This window comes from Marmota monax, unplaced genomic scaffold (genome assembly GCF_021218885.2).
Source record: "Marmota monax isolate L192 unplaced genomic scaffold, Marmota_monax_Labrador192_F-V1.1 WCK01_AAM20220418_F8-fsc00892, whole genome shotgun sequence".
NCBI lineage: Eukaryota > Metazoa > Chordata > Mammalia > Rodentia > Sciuridae > Marmota > Marmota monax.
In genome coordinates this window covers 28,531-47,124 of record NW_026694480.1, presented here as the reverse complement: position 1 = coordinate 47,124, position 18,594 = coordinate 28,531, and the positions used below count along the sequence as shown (strand labels likewise).

The 18,594-nt window shown below is 36.0% G+C and overlaps 1 protein-coding gene across 4 annotated transcripts in view; it reads right to left on the bottom strand.

The window, feature by feature from the left end:
- LOC124075591 (sorting nexin-25) overlaps positions 1–18,594 on the bottom strand; it is a 65,533-nt gene that overhangs the window by 21,919 nt on the left and 25,020 nt on the right. The window contains exons 1-6 of one of the 4 annotated variants that reach the window (XM_058571215.1): positions 11,842–13,280; positions 11,092–11,127; positions 8,910–9,091; positions 5,697–5,828; positions 3,623–3,895; positions 719–883 (exon numbers count right to left, since the gene is read on the bottom strand). In XM_058571215.1, the coding sequence (XP_058427198.1) occupies positions 719–883; positions 3,623–3,895; positions 5,697–5,828; positions 8,910–9,074 (735 nt within the window). In that variant the 5' untranslated portion in view covers positions 9,075–9,091; positions 11,092–11,127; positions 11,842–13,280. Of the gene's footprint in view, positions 1–718; positions 884–3,622; positions 3,896–5,696; positions 5,829–8,132; positions 8,778–8,909; positions 9,092–11,091; positions 11,128–11,841; positions 13,281–18,594 lie in introns of those variants that run through there. The other 3 variants (XM_046419098.2, XM_058571214.1, XM_058571216.1) reach the window with 3 other exon arrangements.

Here is an 18,594-nt window from a genome sequence, read left to right as displayed (position 1 = left end):
ACTAAAGAAGTGCTAAAGAAGAAAACCCAAAGTGATCCACTTAAATTGTTTTATTCAAAGTTGCTCTGTTGGCCAGTTTGAAACCCTCACACACACATTCACGAACTGCCAGAGGAGACCCATTTGGCTGACCAAAGAACATAAGCCATATCCTGTGAGAAAAAAACTCCTTGTTAGACTCCAAAGAGGCATAAAGACAAAGCAAAAAGCTGCAACACAGCTTAGTCTGAGAAATGCCAACTAGCAAAATACTATTTACATTTTTAAACTTTCAAATTTTCTTGCTTTTAGAAAAGCAACTTATTTGTCTTCACAATTCTGTGAGATTTTCTATTCTTGTGTCAGTAGGAAAAAAAAATTTTTCCCCCAAAATTTGTCCTTGAGTATTTAACTTACTTCCAGAAATGACTTCAGCACAAGAGAAAGCTTAAGCCTTTTCCCCCCAAAGGTACTGTTGGCAAAGCAGAATCAACTGTAAGCAACTGGTCACAGCAGATGACTCAGAAAAAACTCCAAATCAGAAAAGACTAAAAACAAATGCTTTTCTAATTCTATCCTAGAAGCAAAACCAAAATAATACAAACAAAAATGGAATTTGCTCATAGTTAAAATTCTTTTTTAAAGAAATTGACACTTTTCAACATAGATTGAAAACTAATACTTATCAAATTAAACAAATAGAAACTCAGAGACAATCTTGAAAGCAAAAAAGAGTTACCTTCTTGTCAGGTTTTGGTGCACTTTGAATAGAATTTAGAGCTTGCCTTTTATATTCAAGTTTCTCATTTAGTTCTCGGAGTTTGTTGACAGCAAAACTGGTATGTTCATTAATCCCACTGGCACCTTCATCTAAAGGTTCCTCACTAGCCTCATTTTCCAGGCCCTGGAGGAAAAGCCACACATCACCATGTCTTATGATGATAAGAATAAATAAATACACCTTAGCAATTATTATCTTTTATGCAGATGTTATATCATCACAGGACACGATTCCAAAGTACTAGATTCCAATAAAGGAAAAAATACTTAAACAGAATGCTTAGAAGCAGAGTGTTTTTCTTTTTCCAACAACGAGAAAAATTGAAGTAATTGGTATTCAGAATTGTGTTGAAAAGGGAAATATTTAATAACCTGAAGAAGGTGGGAGAGTAGGGTTGCATGGTGTTATTCTCTAAATGGTACATCCAAGGAAATCTGCATAGAACAAGGGAAGGCAACTGAGTTATCATCCCAACTTGATCTGAAAAATCTATACCTAATCTTTGACAGAGATCTTGCTTCTTTCCTAACAATATTATGAGAAACTAACGTAAGTCACTTTAAAATAAAATTTCCAAATTCCCACTAGTAAACACATTTTCAGTAAGTACTTTGTTCAGCCCTTCTCTTGAAGACATATTTTGTAAATTAATAGGCAGATAATTTTACCAGCAAAGTAGCATTTGAAAATGACCTAAGTATCATAAAGAACTACGCAACTTGGAAAAATCTGAATAGATTACCAAATAGCACAGGAATTAGATTTCAGAATAACCAACAGCACACAGAGCACTGAATGGAGCTGCTGAGAATTATCTTCTGGCTTGTTCACTCTTTAACTTTCTTCCAGACTTTCTTCTAATTTTTACATACGTACATTCATTCATTCACTATTTATTTTATTTATTTATTGGTACTAGGGACTGAGCCGTGGGTGTTTACCACTTAGCTATATCCACAGCTCTTTTTATTTTATTGTTTTTATTTTTAGAGACAGGGTCTTGCTATGTTGCTAAGGGTCTCACTAAGTTGCTGAGGTTGGCTTTGAATTTGTGATCCTTCTGCCTCAAGATTGCAGATATGCACCATCGCACCAGGCCTAATTTTTATTAACTGTAACAAACATAAAGTTAGATTTTTTTTCCAAAGAAAAAAATAATAGTACTGGTAGTTCTAGAAAAACAAGATGTTTTCATTTTTATTCTTTCTACTCATTGTTTTAAATATATGCATTATTATGTAATCTATACCTTGTACTCATTAAAGTGGGTATTCTACCCTTTTCAAAAAATATAAAGTAGTATATTTTAAGGCTATATTAGTCTTCAAAATTATAATTTTTTTAGCTTCATTGTATTCTACTGTACTGACAATTTATGGAGGTGTATTTCTATTGTTGTTCCTGCTGTGAGTCAACTCTTCTTTTTTTTTTCTTTCATTATCTCACTGCCTCAGATGTACTAAAACAAACTCCATTGTGCTTAAAAAATTTCCTTCATTTTAATCATTTTCAAACATTTCTAGAAGTTACCACTTCCAGGATTATTGAAACAAAGAATACCAATAGTTTTCAAAAGGTCAATAGTACACATTGGCCTTCTTTTAATCCTAGGTGGTAGACCTTTTATGAGTTTGTTTATGGTTACCTCTCACTTCAACTGTCAGTTCAAGTCCTTATTTGACTTATCTTTTTATTAATTTGAATGTTTTACAGCATTTGCTAAAATATTAACCATTTAAATATCTGAAGTAGGAAGATGACAGTTAAAACAAACTGTGATCTATCTTTTAAAAAAAAATTGCAATGAGTAGTGAGATGACCAATCAGTTCAGTGATTTTATATGTAAAGAACTAAGTAATAGCCAGGCACGGTGGTGCATGCCTATAATACCAGCAGCTCAGGAGACTGAGGCAGGATGATTGCGAATTCAAAGCTGGCTTCAGCAGCAACAAAGCACTAGGCAACTCAGTGAGATCCTGTCTCTCTAAATGAAACACAAAATAGGGTTGAGGATGTGGCTCAGTGGCTGAGTGCCCCTGAGTTCAATCCCCGCTATCTCCCTAAAACAAATAAACAAAAAACTAAGTAGCAAAACCTTAAAACAATTCTAAGAAAAGATCATAAAATGTAACAATAGTTCAGAGACCTCAAGCTGACTTCAAATACTATTAAGAGCAAAGATTCCTCAGAATTGGAGATACAGAGAACTGGGCAGAGAAAAAAAATCCAGGATAAATTATAATCTTTTTATGTACTAATCTTAAAGATGTAGTCACCATTAGTAAATGAGAGACGTTACCTGAAGCTATCCAAAATGACTGAGTAGACACTATAAGAAAATTAGACCTAAGTTATGGCTTACCAAGATTTCTTTAGAACATTTTAATTTCATCTGATTTTTTAAAACTCCAAAATAGTTACTTTAATTCCTTCCATATCCCTTTTCTTTTCATCCATCCCCCCCAGCCCCTGCCAACCCTTTTCTCACTAATTGGAGGCTAGACATAGCTCTACTGATTCCTTTAGCTGGCCTAAGCCACAAATGGTCTATTCTTATTTTTCAGGAGTCAAACTAGGGTTGTATCTAAGGCAGGCAAAGATTTTGACTTAGTACTCATAAGTGGCAGCAAATTGGTTGGAAGAGCGGAAAAGGGAAGAAAGAATTGTACAAGATCAGAAGCAACGAGTTAATTGAACTTCTTATTCTACTTAAAAGCCTATATATTAAAACATGGAAGTGTACATCAAATTTAGCTCCTCTAATATGTGCCCAAAATATAATAATATTTAAAGCTTATTCACTGAAATAATATTGAAAGCTTATTCCCTGAAAAAGAAGTCAAAAATTAAATTTGACTCACCATATCATCTTTGTTGGAAATCAATTTTGAGACATGTTTTTCTTCCTCTTTTATCATCAATTTCTCATACAAATCGCTGACAATAAATGAAGGGTAATATCTATCCTTTAAGGTCTCATATACATCTCCCTGGATTTTGTAGAACACCTCAATACCTTTATTTCCTACAAGACATTGCTGGATTTCTTTGTAAAGTGATTTTTCTACAGATATGTCTTTGCTTTCCACAAAGAAATTCTGATAAATTTCACCAACTAATTGTGGAATTTCATTCTGAAAAGACAAGAGTTGAAGAAGAAGAAGGGTAAGTAATATCATCTCTGAGAGAAATTACTTTCCACTGAATTGTTTGCATTTTAAGGCTGGAAGGAAGATATTTGGGATGTATCCTGATACTGTTACCATTGCAGAGCTTAGACTTCTGTGTCCATGTTCAGAGTTAAGGGATAAGTGTTAGGCCCTGAAAAAATTACTGGTTTCTTAAAATAAGCACCTTATGTCAAACAATTAACATCTGTAATTTCTTTTAAAAGCCAGAAATGGAGGAAACACAAGAATTAGAAATTCTTTTTCTGCAATGGATAGCTTTCCATAAATCTCAATTCCATAGGGATACAAATTATTGATGAAAATTCATCTGACTTTTTATCAAAATGAATACTTGTAAGTCCTCACCCACTAATATAAGTAATTTTTATCCCAGAAATATATCAATATCATAGTTGTACATTTTGAAAAAAGAAGACAGATATTCTTCAAAATGTTAATGCAGCATAATTACATTGTCATCAACCTTATATTGATCAGCTTAGTCTTACACAGTACACTTGGGCCACCACTGGCCTAGTTCAGAAATGCCAACATCTCTTTTGATTGACATAATATTTACACTTCTTCTAGAGATACTTTATTAACTCTAGGAATGGTATGTAAAGTTCTCAACAGTAGTGAAAATAAAATACATATAGTAATGAGCTGCTAGGTGAAAATGTGGCTATTTTGAGGAAACTGTATGCTCTTATTTCTTGAGAATTTTGAAAACATAGTCAGTTGTTTAAGAAAACTCTTTAGATTGTTCTTTACTGTATTCTTTTGAGAGGAGCTAAAGGTTTTGATTAAAAAAAGCAATGAAGTTGCCAAATACAATAATGGGTAAAATGAGGTAATTTGTGGTTTGTAACTTAACAATGAGAAATATTCCTAAGACAAAAATTTAAAAATACTGTAAGTCTGTATTTAGTTCCTTAACCAAGGCAGTTTGTGATTTATAATGTATTTTAAATTAGCATTCTGTTCTAGCAAAATTCATAAGCAAATGAGCAATTCAATACACAAGAATGCTCTCTGTGCTTCTATTAATAAACCTCTGGAAATGTTATACACTGATATTTCATGTATATAAACATATTGCTATGTATGTATGTAGACATATGCATACATATACACTAAAAATGTATAGACATTTATTCTTTCTCTTTTTTTGAGATAGGGTCTTGCTATGTTGCCCAGGCTGGCCTCAATTACTAAAGCTATTCTCCCACCTCAGCCTCCTGAGTAGCCAGGACTATATCCCCTTGCCCAGCTAATTTTTATTATCTATTCAGAACCTGCAAGTACAAAGAACACTGTTTAACCATTGGCTTCTTCATTGACAGAGGCATACATAACCACAAATGTACTTTATGTTTGTTTATTCAATCAAATTTTAAATGAAATTAAAGAAGAGTTGTGAAAAAATACATATTATAAAGTGAAGAATAAAAATGAACAAAAAGGAAAAATGAGTATTATGCTATAATAAATGGCAAGGTTATGAGACTGAGGTGAACAAGACCAAATTTATTAAATAGCAATTTAATCTCTTAGGACACTTATGAATCTCTTTTCCCCATGACTACACATTCCAAAATATAATTTTATTTGTCAAAACAGGCTGAGATATAATGACATTATATTTAGTTTAAAATATTCTTTTAATGTATACTTACAGCTGTGTTGAGAAAAGAGACAACATGCCTAACATGCAATTTTCATCAGCTAGGAATTAAAAATCCCTTGAGCCTATATATACTACCTTGTTTGCACTCTTTAAATGTTCCACAGACTCCCAAAAACTAATCAGAGCTCTTTTGTCTATCCTTTCCATGTATAATCGAAAGTGCTCTCGGTACAAAGGATTGGTCAAGATCTCTTCAAACTGAAGAATCTATAATAGAAATTTAAGAAAAATATTTTTAAAATCAAATTTTAAATGCCAGTTTGCTTTAACTTCGAACAGATTAACTTCTACATTTAGGGAAGAATGCACTTTTAAGGTCATAGCCAACGTAAACTGAAATATCTCATCTACCATCTTCCTAAATTTTAAAAGGAATAAAACTTTCTGAATATTCAAAATGCATATATTCAAGAGATACAATTTTCTATTAATCATTCACTCACTCAACAAAGATTTACTTGACATCTACTTGGTATCAGGTACAGTTCTAGAAACAGATAAAAATCCCTACAGAAAGTATATTCTATGCCTAAAACTCAATAGTTGCCAGTGATAGAAAAAATTGAAGAGAATGTATAAAAAGACCAAAAAGCTGGAGTCTAAAGGTTTAGAATTTTGTTTTCCATCATATTTTTATACAGCTGAGGAATACACAAGTGATTTTATATACTGACTTTTTGTTTACAATACCACACTCATTAAAAAATCTTTTGTAAGCATCATTTTAATTGGTCCCTAAAATTCCATTGTTGAATATACCAAACTCAATTCTACTACTCCTTTGTTTACTATTCTGTATATTCGCAGAAACAGAAAAAGGAATCTACCTGAAGACACGGAAAGAACAACCTTGAATATGGATGGCTCTAATGTGAGAAAACAGATGACCTCCATAACAATGTATAAAACTCAATTAGGTGAAATGATTAATTTAGCCATAACCTTAGCCTGAATTAGTGGTAAAAATTTATATCTAATAAGTGGAACTCAAAAATTTTAAGTTAAGTAAAAACTCATATATTGAGATTCTTAAAATTAACATCATGGCAGTTGGCAAATTTCTCAACTATTACCAGTAAGATATTTCTAAAGTCAATGTACATTCAACTCTTCTATCCAACAATGAGCCCTTGCTTAATATGCTTTTCGGGTAGAAAGAGAAAGGCATTTTCTAACAACTTCTGGTACCTAACTAAAGGAGATGGCCATTCATTTTGTACAGACCATTAGTAATCAGTTTCCATATATATTTCAAGGCATTAGTATTTAGTCAGTTTACTAATTTTGTGACATCACAACAGATATCTTCACTTTGTGTAAATCCTACCAGTAGAGAATTCTGAAGCACAAATTCTAACTCTACTATAAAGAGGCTTAAAGTAACTCACATCAACTTTAGCTACAGAAGAGAGAAGATGGGGTTAACAACTCCAGCAACAGATGAAGCCAGGGGACCTTTTTAGACTCAAATACAGAGTCCTAGACTACATTCAGTATTATTCGTTTTGGACTGGACTTGGATGAAATGAATAAACTGATGTGAAAGTTGGCTTTTCTTTAGAAAAGGTTAGATATGTATTGTCACTAATTTCTAAACCCCAAATATTTTCTACTCTCTCTACTAGATTACTTTCATTTTGTTTTATAATTACTTTGGACTTTTTTATTAATTTACTTATTTTTTGGTACCAGGGATTGAATTCTGGGGCACTCAACCACTGAGCCACATCCCCAGCCCTGTTTTGTGTTTTATTTAGAGATAGGGTCTCACTGAGTTGCTTAGAGCCCTGCTTTTGCTGTAGCTGGCTTTGAACTTGCAATCCTCCTGTCTCAGCCTCCCCAGCTGCTAGGTTTACAGGCATGTGCCCCCACACCCGGCCTACTTTAGCCTCTTTGAGAACAGGGATTCTATCTTACTCATTTTGTATCCTAGTATTTAGCACTATTCCTGAGAGACTGTGGGCCTTCATTAATGTTAATTAAATGAATGGATTAATGAAGAATGAATAGGACATAAATTAAGACTTCATCTATGACAAATGGGGCTAGATATTTATTTAGGAGACCAAAAGCTGAGGGAAAGAAAGAAGAAGGAGAATATTCAGCCTACCAAATTACTCTTACATTCACCAAAATGTGAAGTTTTCACTTTGGATCAAAATCCAAAATCTCAGAAAGTTTCCATTGCCAATAGCAAAATTAACAGATCTCTCATAGGCAGGGCACTCCTCTATAAAACAAGGGTCCCTTGGAGCTGCACTTGTGCCATGTGTGTAAGATACTGCAGAATTCTGGGACAGAAACCTGCCTGAACAGGCTCCAATGGAGACTAGTCCAGGAACAAGTGAAAAAGTACAAAGCACATCACTAGAATAGGGATGCAGGGGAATGTGACAGACAAGTAAGTATCTGATCCAAGTCGAAGAAGAGCAAGAAAGATCAAGAAATCAGAACAGGTGAAGGTTAGAAGCTTATAGATGCTGGCTTCTTTGTGACTAAACAATAGCTTACAAAAAAGGATCTTGGCATTTGCCTTTCAGTCCCGGTCTCAGATGGTACAGCCAAACTCCTCAGGGTATACTGACGGTTTCCTTCCATCCCAGCATGCTCCAGGTCTTGTAAGACAAACTTGGTCCTTTAGAGTTAGGATAAGACACTAAAGTAGGGCTACATCATGTTCCTAGGCTCTGTGATTTAAAGACTTGGTAGCAACACAATCCAGAGTTTTGTAATACAAAAAGTCATTGGCATTATGGTTTAGAGAGAAAGCACTTAAGACTTGTGAATCAATCACATCTGTGTTTTTAATCTAATTCTGCCTCATTCTATCTATGTGTTCTTAGGTATGTTACTTAAATATAGCATTTTATTTTTTTGAAAATGAAGATATCGAGTACAAATTTCATAGCATGTGGCAAGGAGTAAGCAAAATAATGCTTAAGATGCTTTCTACTTCACAGGTGGTTATTTCAACCAACTGAGTGAGCGACTTGATTGGAAACCTACAAATAAAAACATGCTTCTCTGAAACTGGGGGAAAACAAGGGGAAAAGATGCAATGGCACATATGCACACATGCACACCCTTGCCATGCCTACCTTCTACTGTTGATAGAAGTCAAGGACACCAAGTAACAGGGTTCTTTTACTCATAAAAACAAGTATGTGAGTCTGTAATTATGGAACACGTCTTAAGTGAAATACTAAAAAGCTAAAAGACTATATATGTGGTTACATCATTGTTTATAATAAAATTATAAGGTCAAAGTAAGAAACTAAAAAGTTCTACCTTCTGGTTTTGAGGCCCTTCCCCCTCATCCAAGGCCCCATCCTCTTGCTGGTCATAGGCAGGACCTCCCAGAATTCTGATCCTCTTTTCACACTGCTTCTTTGCCACAGTCAGTTGGTTAATGTACCTTTTCATATTCCTGGCCCTCAGGAGATCAGCTTTCATTGCAGCAGATTCCTTACCTTGAATATAAGTGATGAATAGAACCCAGTCAGAGGACAAGGTATAAAAGAGGGAACACAACAACTCTATATTTTGAAAAATAGCAAAATTAAGTAATAGAATAGATTCATGATAAATACATCTATATTCCCAAATAACAGTAGTTTCTGAATATATCACTGACAAATTTACCCAAATGTAAAAATTTTTTATTAGACCTCTGTATGTAAAAGTTCACAAATCACTGTATGTATATTTAATATCTTGATATGGATGTGTATACATACATATTCATTTGTAGGTCTGTATTGAATGCTGTATCTGTTAGGCACTGTTTTGGCTTTTGAGATTCAGGACCAATTGTTGGACCACATAGAGTTTATGAAGGAAGAAAACCAAAGATGATACAAGCAATTAAAAGTATAATGTGGGTTATAAAAAGATGAGCAGATACCACTGAACTGTTTAAAAGAGAATTCTAACCCAGTTTTCCTTAAAGAAATCACATTCAAACATGAATATGAATACAGTGTGGCAGTCAAGAAGAACAGCAAGGGTTAAATGAGAACCCTAAAGAGAAAAAAACTTCAAGACCCTATTGTATAGCAGATGCAAAAGGGAAGGGAGATCCAAAATGAACTGGAAATAGGTACAAGCCAGAAGATGCAAATATTTTGGGGCCAGAGAAAGAACTTTATTCGTTAGCCCCAAAGTGAAGCTTTTAGTGGATTTTCAGCAGGGATATGCCATGAATGGATTTATATTTTAAAAGATAACAAAGGAAGCAGGAGGAAAAAAGAGAAAGTTCTAGTTGGGAAACCATTGTAGCAAAACTGCAGAGGGACAAAGTGATGGCCTAAATTAGGTTCATGCCAGTGGCAGCAGAAAGGTCTGGAAATTTTGAGAATGACAGATCCAGTGATCCACTGGACAGGTAGAAGATAGGTTCCGGAGGAATGAAAAGAAAGGAGGTAAAGAGGTGTTAGTTATGGCTTCTAGGTTTCTAACATAAGCAGTCACGCTGGTGGTGGAGCCAATTATGGATCTGGGAACAATGGAGAAAAATCAGGCATGTAGAAAATTATTAATTCAACTTTGGACAATGTGATAGAGACTTCCCAAAGATAGCTACAATATCTTCGGTCTCACTTTCTTTTTACAATGTCATTTCTGATAATCTCCCTCTAAGAAGGAGAATATGTTTCCTTTCTTGAATTTGAATGGGCTTATGATTACGGCAGAAGCGATACTGTAAATTCCAAGACTAGTTTGTCTAAAGCTACTGATTTGGAGCTGTGAGCCACCATGAACATCATCCACCTGCCCCAAGGCTTCCAAACAGAAGAAAACTGAACAATCAGATAATGGAGAGATTTACATGGAGAGGAACCAAGGCTTCCTAGATCATAGCTCTGGTCAAGACCTTGGCCAAAATCCTGCACTCACTTGGTATCATGTGGAGTACACTACCTGGAAAGCAAATTGTCTTAATCCAGTTGATGCCATGTGAAGCACAGAAGTCATTCTTCCCAGCCTCTGCCCAAGTGCAGATGCATGAGCAAGATAAATGACTGCTGTTTAAGAAACTGTATTTTAGGGTGGTGTATTATACAACAAATGATAACTAGAACAGGAAAAATTGGGTTGAGGGCTTTTGATCTATCTAATAGGTCTAGAGTTCACAATTGTTCAGCTCTTCGATGGTTACTGACATCTTGGGAGTAGGTTAAACAACCCAGGAAGAAACAAAATGATCCCAGGATATAATCTAAATAAACCGTACATTCAGTGGCAAAAGAGAAGACAAGCTGAAAAGCCAGGTTACATGTACATCTGTGTAAAAGAAGGCACTTTATCTGTTTATACACTGCTGTATCTCCAGCACTTATAACAGTGCCAAAAGTGCCAATAGTTCCCAATAGGAACTCAAATAAAACAGTTGCTGAGTGGATGAATGAAATATGTCAAATTTTACTGAGAGGCCAATAACAATATAGCTAACATTTTGCTGAGTACTTACTATGTATCAGGCATTGTGCTCTTTCTAGAACTGTGGCTGTGAAGAAGAGAAACAGGGTAAAGTATTTATTTAATTTTTTTGTACTAGGGAATGGACCCAGGGGTGATTTACCACTGAGTTACATCCCCGGCTCTTTTTTTATTTTGAGACAGGGTCTCACTAAGTTGCTTAGGGCCTTGAACTTGCAATCCGCCTGCCTCAGCCTCCCAAGTTGCTGGGATTACAGGCATGTGCCACCATCCTGGGCTCAGGGTGAAGAATTCTTAACTCCTATTTTTTAAACTAATCTCATATGGCTCCTCTATCCCCCACCCACTGACAATATATTTTTGCTAAGATCACCAGTGACCTCACGCCAAATCCAGTGGAAAAATTTCAGTATGATTGGCAATTAGAGTTAAGAGTCAAATTCTGACTCTGTTATTTACAAGTTATGTGGCCTTGTGCAAGAATTTTTAAAAACTTAACTTAAAAACAACTATGTGGTTTTCTTCCTTAGGTTAATATTATATAACTTAAACAAAACAGAACAACCCTACAAAATTAAATAACTAATTATACTGAGTGTGAACACTGGGGCACTTTACAACTAATTTACATCCCCACCCTTTTTATGTTTTATTTTGAGACAGGGTCTTGCTAAACTGCCAAACCTGGTCTCACACTTGCTAGAAGCTAGGATTACAAGTGTGTACCACCATACCCAGCCTCTACAAAATTAATTTTAAATGACTGAACATTGAGTCTTACCTTATGGGGAATGGACCGCCTTTGCAAGTACGACCTGAAGGCTGGGTTGGGGTAAAGGAAAGTATTTTTTGTTTGTTTAAAGTGGGAGACAAGTGAGCTGGTTTTAATGCTAATGAGAAGGAACCAGTTGAAAGTAAAAAGGGGCCATAGATAGGGAATGGAATCTAGAAATTAGATTAGCTTTTGAAAAGTGCCACCTTATCCATGATAGTAACGTGGAGGCAGACCAAATCTATGTAAGATACAAGAAATTTGGAGACGGGTGGCTGTAAGCTGAAACAGTTCCTTTTGCAAGGATTTTGTTTTCTCCAAGTGAGTGAGGTTATCTTCATAGAGTGAGGTGGGTGAAAGGGTGAGGGATGGGAGAGCAGAAGAGCATGCCTACCTCAGAAACTCAGTGAGATTGTTAGTAATGTTTAGGGCCTAAAAAAAACCCCACTAGATAAATATAAATATCCTCCTTAGATATGGTAACTACCTATGTAGGCAGTCCAGATCAGGCTCTCTGGAGATGAGTCATAATATATATATACTTGGAGATTTGGAGCTACTAATAATAAAAGACAAAGTTCTGCATTGAATTTCTTGGTTTCCCTCAGAGTGCAATCCAAAATGTTTTTACACTGGAGACCTCAAATTCTGAGGATGATCATGACCTCTCTCATATCCCACTTAGTAGTCACTATTTTCCAATGCACAAAATAGGACCTCCTCAAGTTTAGCAGTCATTAGAAAAACTTAAACATCATAAAACATGTTTATCTGTCAGAAGCAGCTTTTCCAGTACTTATCACAAAGGATCACAGACAGACTTCAGGTCAATAGATTATGGCATTCAAGATGATCTTTCAGATATTATGGAATTTTTCCATATGTGTGCAAGGGAGGTATTTTCATTGGACTACAATAATGGTTTCTGAACTTGTCCTATGTTTGGCTATTTCCTATGTTGAGATAAACTCAGCATTTATCTCAACATAGGAAAATTACTATTTCAGAGTCCCCTTTATGTGAGGATAAAGGTAAATATAGTTGGCTCCAAACTAGTCTATTGCAAGCTAAGATGCTTTGTGGATATACCTAAAGAAATGTATGTTTAGAGGATGCATTTTCAGAAAAATATTTACTTTTTAAACCTATAGTTAAACTTTAAATTTTATGCCACATTTAGAGTACCCTGAAATTCAGGGGCAAATGTTGCCTTTCAGAAAACAAACCTAAAACTTAATCTTAATTTGGGGTTAAAACATGCTAATACAAAGAGAGCCGTGTCTAGGAGGAAAATGGCACACATTTATCAACTACCACATTCTTTTTCTCCCTCGAAAGCTTGAAAGCCATTCTAAAGAACAAAAACTAGAAGCAAATTCCAAAGAGAAGGAAGAATGAAAGAGAATAAACCTTCTCTTAAAACCCAGCTGCAAGGCTGAGAAGAATATTCTCGTGTTCGGCTTCAACGTAGCCTGATCACGTGAATGCTCTCTGTTTGTTAAAGGGTGATACAAAGCCATTGTCTGATCACAAAGCTTGTTGCTAACAAATGCAGTAGCAGCTTGTTGCTTAGACACTTCTGTTTATTTTTGCCTCAGAAAACTAATGCTACGATCAGAGCTAAAGTGACTAACATGGAGCTCATGCAGCCCATGCTTCTGGCGTGCAAAAATCCTTGTAAATCCAGCAACACGGATGAATACGCTCCTTTGTGGCCCTGAAACCATTCATCCAAGAAATATTCATGTCAAGAAAAGTATAGGCAAGCGGGTGTGCGACAACATGCTGTGACCCAGCTCAAGCCAGATTCATATGGCTGTTTCTGTGCAGTCTAAAGTAGTAACGCTGTGCATTGTTAAAAGTGGGCTAATCACACAACATTTAATCTAGCTTAGAAAAAGAAGGCAAAGATGACAAACAGTGGCCAGTGAAGTACCGGATGGCAGCTCTTTAAATTGGTGCCAAGATGAAATCAAGTGATACAATATTCTAAAGCAATTAATTAAATAGTTTTACTTTTCCCCCTCCTAGATAGTCTAGATTCTATTGAGAACACAGCAAAAACAAATGGGTTAATGTGCTGAAAAAGACAATTATATTAGACATTAGGTGAACTGTTCTGGCCATGACACTACATCAGACTTATGAACAACATCTTAGAAATGCTTTTTGCTATAAATCTTCTGCCTATGAAGATTTATGGTTCTTTGTTAAGTAAGTGAAGTGCCTTGAATAAAATACCAAAGGACAACTGTTAGGTGCTATTTCTCATGAGGCAAGAGAGTAAAGTAACTTACAGTACAAACTGATGACTCTATTAACAACATGATTATAACTGGATGAAAAGGGCACCTCTACATTTTTCAGGTATAAAAAAAGTCAAGAGAAAATTATTCTTCTGTCATAGTATTCCCAAGCATATTAATAATAGCATTCTCAGCAGATTGAAGAGTTTAAAAGAGAACTCACCGCAGGGTTTCTCAATCTTGTGGGTATTTGAGGCCCGGTAATTATTGTGGAGGGCTGTACTGTATACTGAAGAATATTAAGGAGCATCCCTGGCCTCCACCACTAGATGCCAGTAGCATCCCTTCTCCCAGAGATGACCACCCAAAATGACTCCAGACACTGTTAAATGGGAGCAAAACTCACCCCAACCCCTACCAGGTCCCAGCAAGAAATACTAATAGAGAGCACAACTTCTGTGACCACACAGAGGACAAGGCTGCATATGCCTCCCCTACCCCTGACTACTCAACACAGGTCCTCTTTCCTTCTCTGCAGAATCCACACATTTTCTCACAGTCCCCAGGCAATCAAGGAAAGGAACAGGGACTTCCTCAATAAGAAATGCTGGGCTACATTCCTTAACCCATATGCATTCTAACAGACCAAACAGCCTTTGAATCTTCTTGTACATTTAAGTAGAAGTTTTACCAAATCCTCTTGATGGAAGATTTATTAGTCAGCTTTTTGTCACTATGACCAAAATAACCAACAAGAACAACTTAGAGAAGTTCATTTTGGGTTCACAGTTTCAGAGATTTAGTTCATGATGGGCTGACTCCATTGCTGTAGGGCCAAGGTGAGGCAAAAGAACATCATGGTGGAAGGGTGGGGTGAAGGAATGTAACTCCATTCATGGCATTCAGGAAGCAGGGAGAGAAAGAAAAGGGATGGGGCCACAGGGACTATGCACCCTTCTAGGGCATACCTCCAGTGACCCATCTCAAGCCATGCCCCAGCTGTCTATATTTACCACCCAGACAGTCTATTCAAACTAGGATGGATGAACTAATTTCATAATCTAATCATTTTATCTTTAATACAGGAGTTCTAGAGAGACACCCCATAACAGGTATGTGTTCTCAAAGGGATTTAGTCAAGTTTCAAAATGAGTTAATGGTACTTGATTTCCTAACAGGAAGCTGGCAACAATTCTCAATAGTTTTACTGTAACAAACTTCTTCAAAATTATCTGAAAATCATCTCAAAACTCCCCAGAAACTCAAAAAATATTGACCTTGCTTTTCAATTTGAGGCTAGTATGTGCTTTAAAAAAAGGTGGGGGGGGGATACCTTATTACATCAAATACCTGGAATTCCAGTCTAAAGTGTCACTCTACTCTATGGAGAGCATACTTGAGAAATAAGCAGAAATCATCAGGAGTTGATGGTGGAACCTCTCACTTGACAGGGGAAAAGACTACAGAGACCTCACAGATCTTGAGTGGTCTAGTCAGAGTACGCCTGCAGCCTGCCTTCTACTTCCTTCCTCTGATGTCTCAAGTGCTGGGACTTCTCACATTTCCTTTGGTTTAAGGCCCTGAAATACATTTACATTTAACAGGTAATTATATCATATCAATTAAATTCACACATTACATTCAGAACCCCTTATTCAAATTAGTACTGTGAGGTGAATGGATTTGATAGACACCCTTGAAACACAGATCGGATCTATATCATTTTTAAGTGTTGGGCGTGACTCTCATAACATCTACCCATGGAAATGAGTAGTGCAGTGGAAAGAGTCCAGGACTTTAACTCAGGAGACCTGAGTTAAAGTTCTGAATTAGGTGTGTGACTAACTAGTTCTATGTTCGAAGGAGGTAAATTGTTTAACATATCTGGACTTGATCTTTGTTTTATAAAATGTAGGTGCTAGAAAATGTGAGGATTATAGTTTTCTAGGGGGAGAGAGTAGGAGTAGAGTTGACTATAAAAAAATCATAGACTATAATGAATGTAATGGAAGTACCTGAGCCCTTAGTGTTTTAAGGAAGAGGGGAGCTAGGTAGTGACATACAGGCTGAGAAGCTGTTGTACTCACAGTGTGAGGACTGGGCAGAGAGAAACCACAGCAAGAGTCCCTATCACAATAGCAGGGAAATAGCCCATGGTCTCATCTTAATCCATTCATGCCTCCATTAAAAAACACCATAAACAGATATATTGAAAAACAACAGAAATTTGTCATTCTGGAAGCTGTAAAATCCAAAATTAATTGTCATTAGAGGTGGTGTCTTCTTGACATGTTTTCACATGGTGCAAGGGACATGGCAACGCTCTCAGGCTTGTAAGGGTACTAATTCCCCTTCAAAGACTCCATCTTCAAATACCATCTTCAAATACCATCACCTTGGTGATCAGGTTTCAACATTGAGTATTTAGAAGACATAAATACTCAAATCACAGCAGATCTTGTAAGTTTAGGTCATTTACAAATTAGCAACTGCTTGAATTACTACATTGAAATGCTAAAAAATTCAATAATATCAAAGCATTAGAGAAGACCCTGAAAATCTACTAGAACCCACAGGTTAGCTCCCTTCTCTCAGGCAGTGACACCTTTAAACTCTAGACTGGATAATGAAACCATATAATATGATTTAAAAATAATTCCTAATGGAATTATTACAGAAAATAACAGTGTATGTGTGTTTACACATGTGTATATACGTATTCCATATAGTCTATTGTTTTCTAAGTTCTACTTGATCAATTCTATAACCATTTAGTTATACTTGGATAAGACAGTATTTTATCAATTTTACCAAATGAATAAAAAGGCAAAAACCTTCGAGTCTATATTGAATCTATCACTCTTAAGTATGTACTACAGAGATTTCCGGCATACTCAAATCAACTTCATGTCCTTGGCTTTAGTCAGCTGAATGAGTGTTACTCTTGAATTGCCTTAACTATTCTTGATAACACTACAGGATTCAGAACAGCACAGTAGAAAGCTTTAAACAAGGCAGCTGCTATGGTGGGCTTATTTGCATTAAACTATAGGTGAAACTTTATATGTCTCACTAGTACTAGAATTCCTACACTTGGGTAGCTTATTAGGTAGCTTATTTTAACAGACTATTTTGGAACCGCTCTGACCTTCTGTCTAGTTGTAAATATAAAGCTATAAAGTTGAGCACTAAATGCAAATATAAATACAACAATGGTTCTGTGTCATTTGCACTAATGGTTTTCAAAGTGTGGTTCCTGGATAAACAGCATCAGCCTCACCAGGGAGCCTGGGAGCAGTGCAAACCCCTCAGGCCCACATAGATCAGCACAATCAGAAACTATGGAAAATGGCTGAGGAATCTGCTTTTAAGCAAACCCTCCAAATGAGTCTGACACATATGGAACCACTGCTCTACAGATACAAGTCTAAACTTCTAAGTTTAGTTTCAGGACCCTTTGCAATAGGCCCCTGTTTACTTATCCTGCCTCTTACCTTATATGAGGTTATTTCCTAACTCACTTTTTCATGGGGTACTATCTACCCGTATCTATGAGACAAATCCAAATTGGAATGAAAGCCATTAAAACTTTAGGACTCAACCCAGTGTTACTCTTGGCCTGTATTCCAGATAAGGTTGACCACTCTACATTTCTGTGCCATTATGTATCCTGAACAAGCAATTTTCCCTGCATTTATCAAACAACATCATCCTGTTGTATGTGTCTACCAGTCTCCTCATAAGACTATGAGCTCCTTTAAGTCAGAGAGAGTTTTATTCATTGCACTGCTGTACCTAATCCACAAAGGCACTCGGAAAATGTTTTCCAAATAACTGAAAACCCACTTGTAGTGATTAAGCTATCCTTCAGAGTAATTCTCTACTGATATGAGATATCCTAAGAGAACTCAAGAGTGCTCTCTTCTACCTGCAATCAGGGGAGGTAGGGTTGTAATCAGAGGAGAAAGAGATTTTAGATATTAAATACAAAGGATAAGTAGGAGTTACCCAGGCAGAAAGAGACTGAGAGAAAGGTAACATTTCAAGAAGAAAGAGAGCATGCAAAAACTATTGAGACAGGAGGAATCAATGTGAGCTTAGGAACAAGAATAATTCATGTAGCTGAAGTGTGGGAGTGGGGTGGGGGGATGGCAGGAAGTGGAAATTAGTATAAGGACACAGGCCAGAGTAAGTAGGACCTTGATTTTTTTAAAAATCACTATGACTTCAGCATGAAAATATATATTAAATAGGGTAAGTGAAAAGAACTAGTCAACAATGTCAAATGCTGCCAAAAGTCACGAAGATTGAAAAAAAATTCATTGAAATTAGCTTGACTTCCCAAATTCCATGACCAATAAGCAACTAACCCTAACTCTAGGGGGTAAAATTCAGGTGTCAGTCAATAATACACTGGGCCCCAGATTTGAATACAGTCAGAAGCAAGAAAATTTTGTGTGCAAAATATAATTTCTAAGACTCATTATTTAAAATTGTTTAGTATTCATAAGTTTTC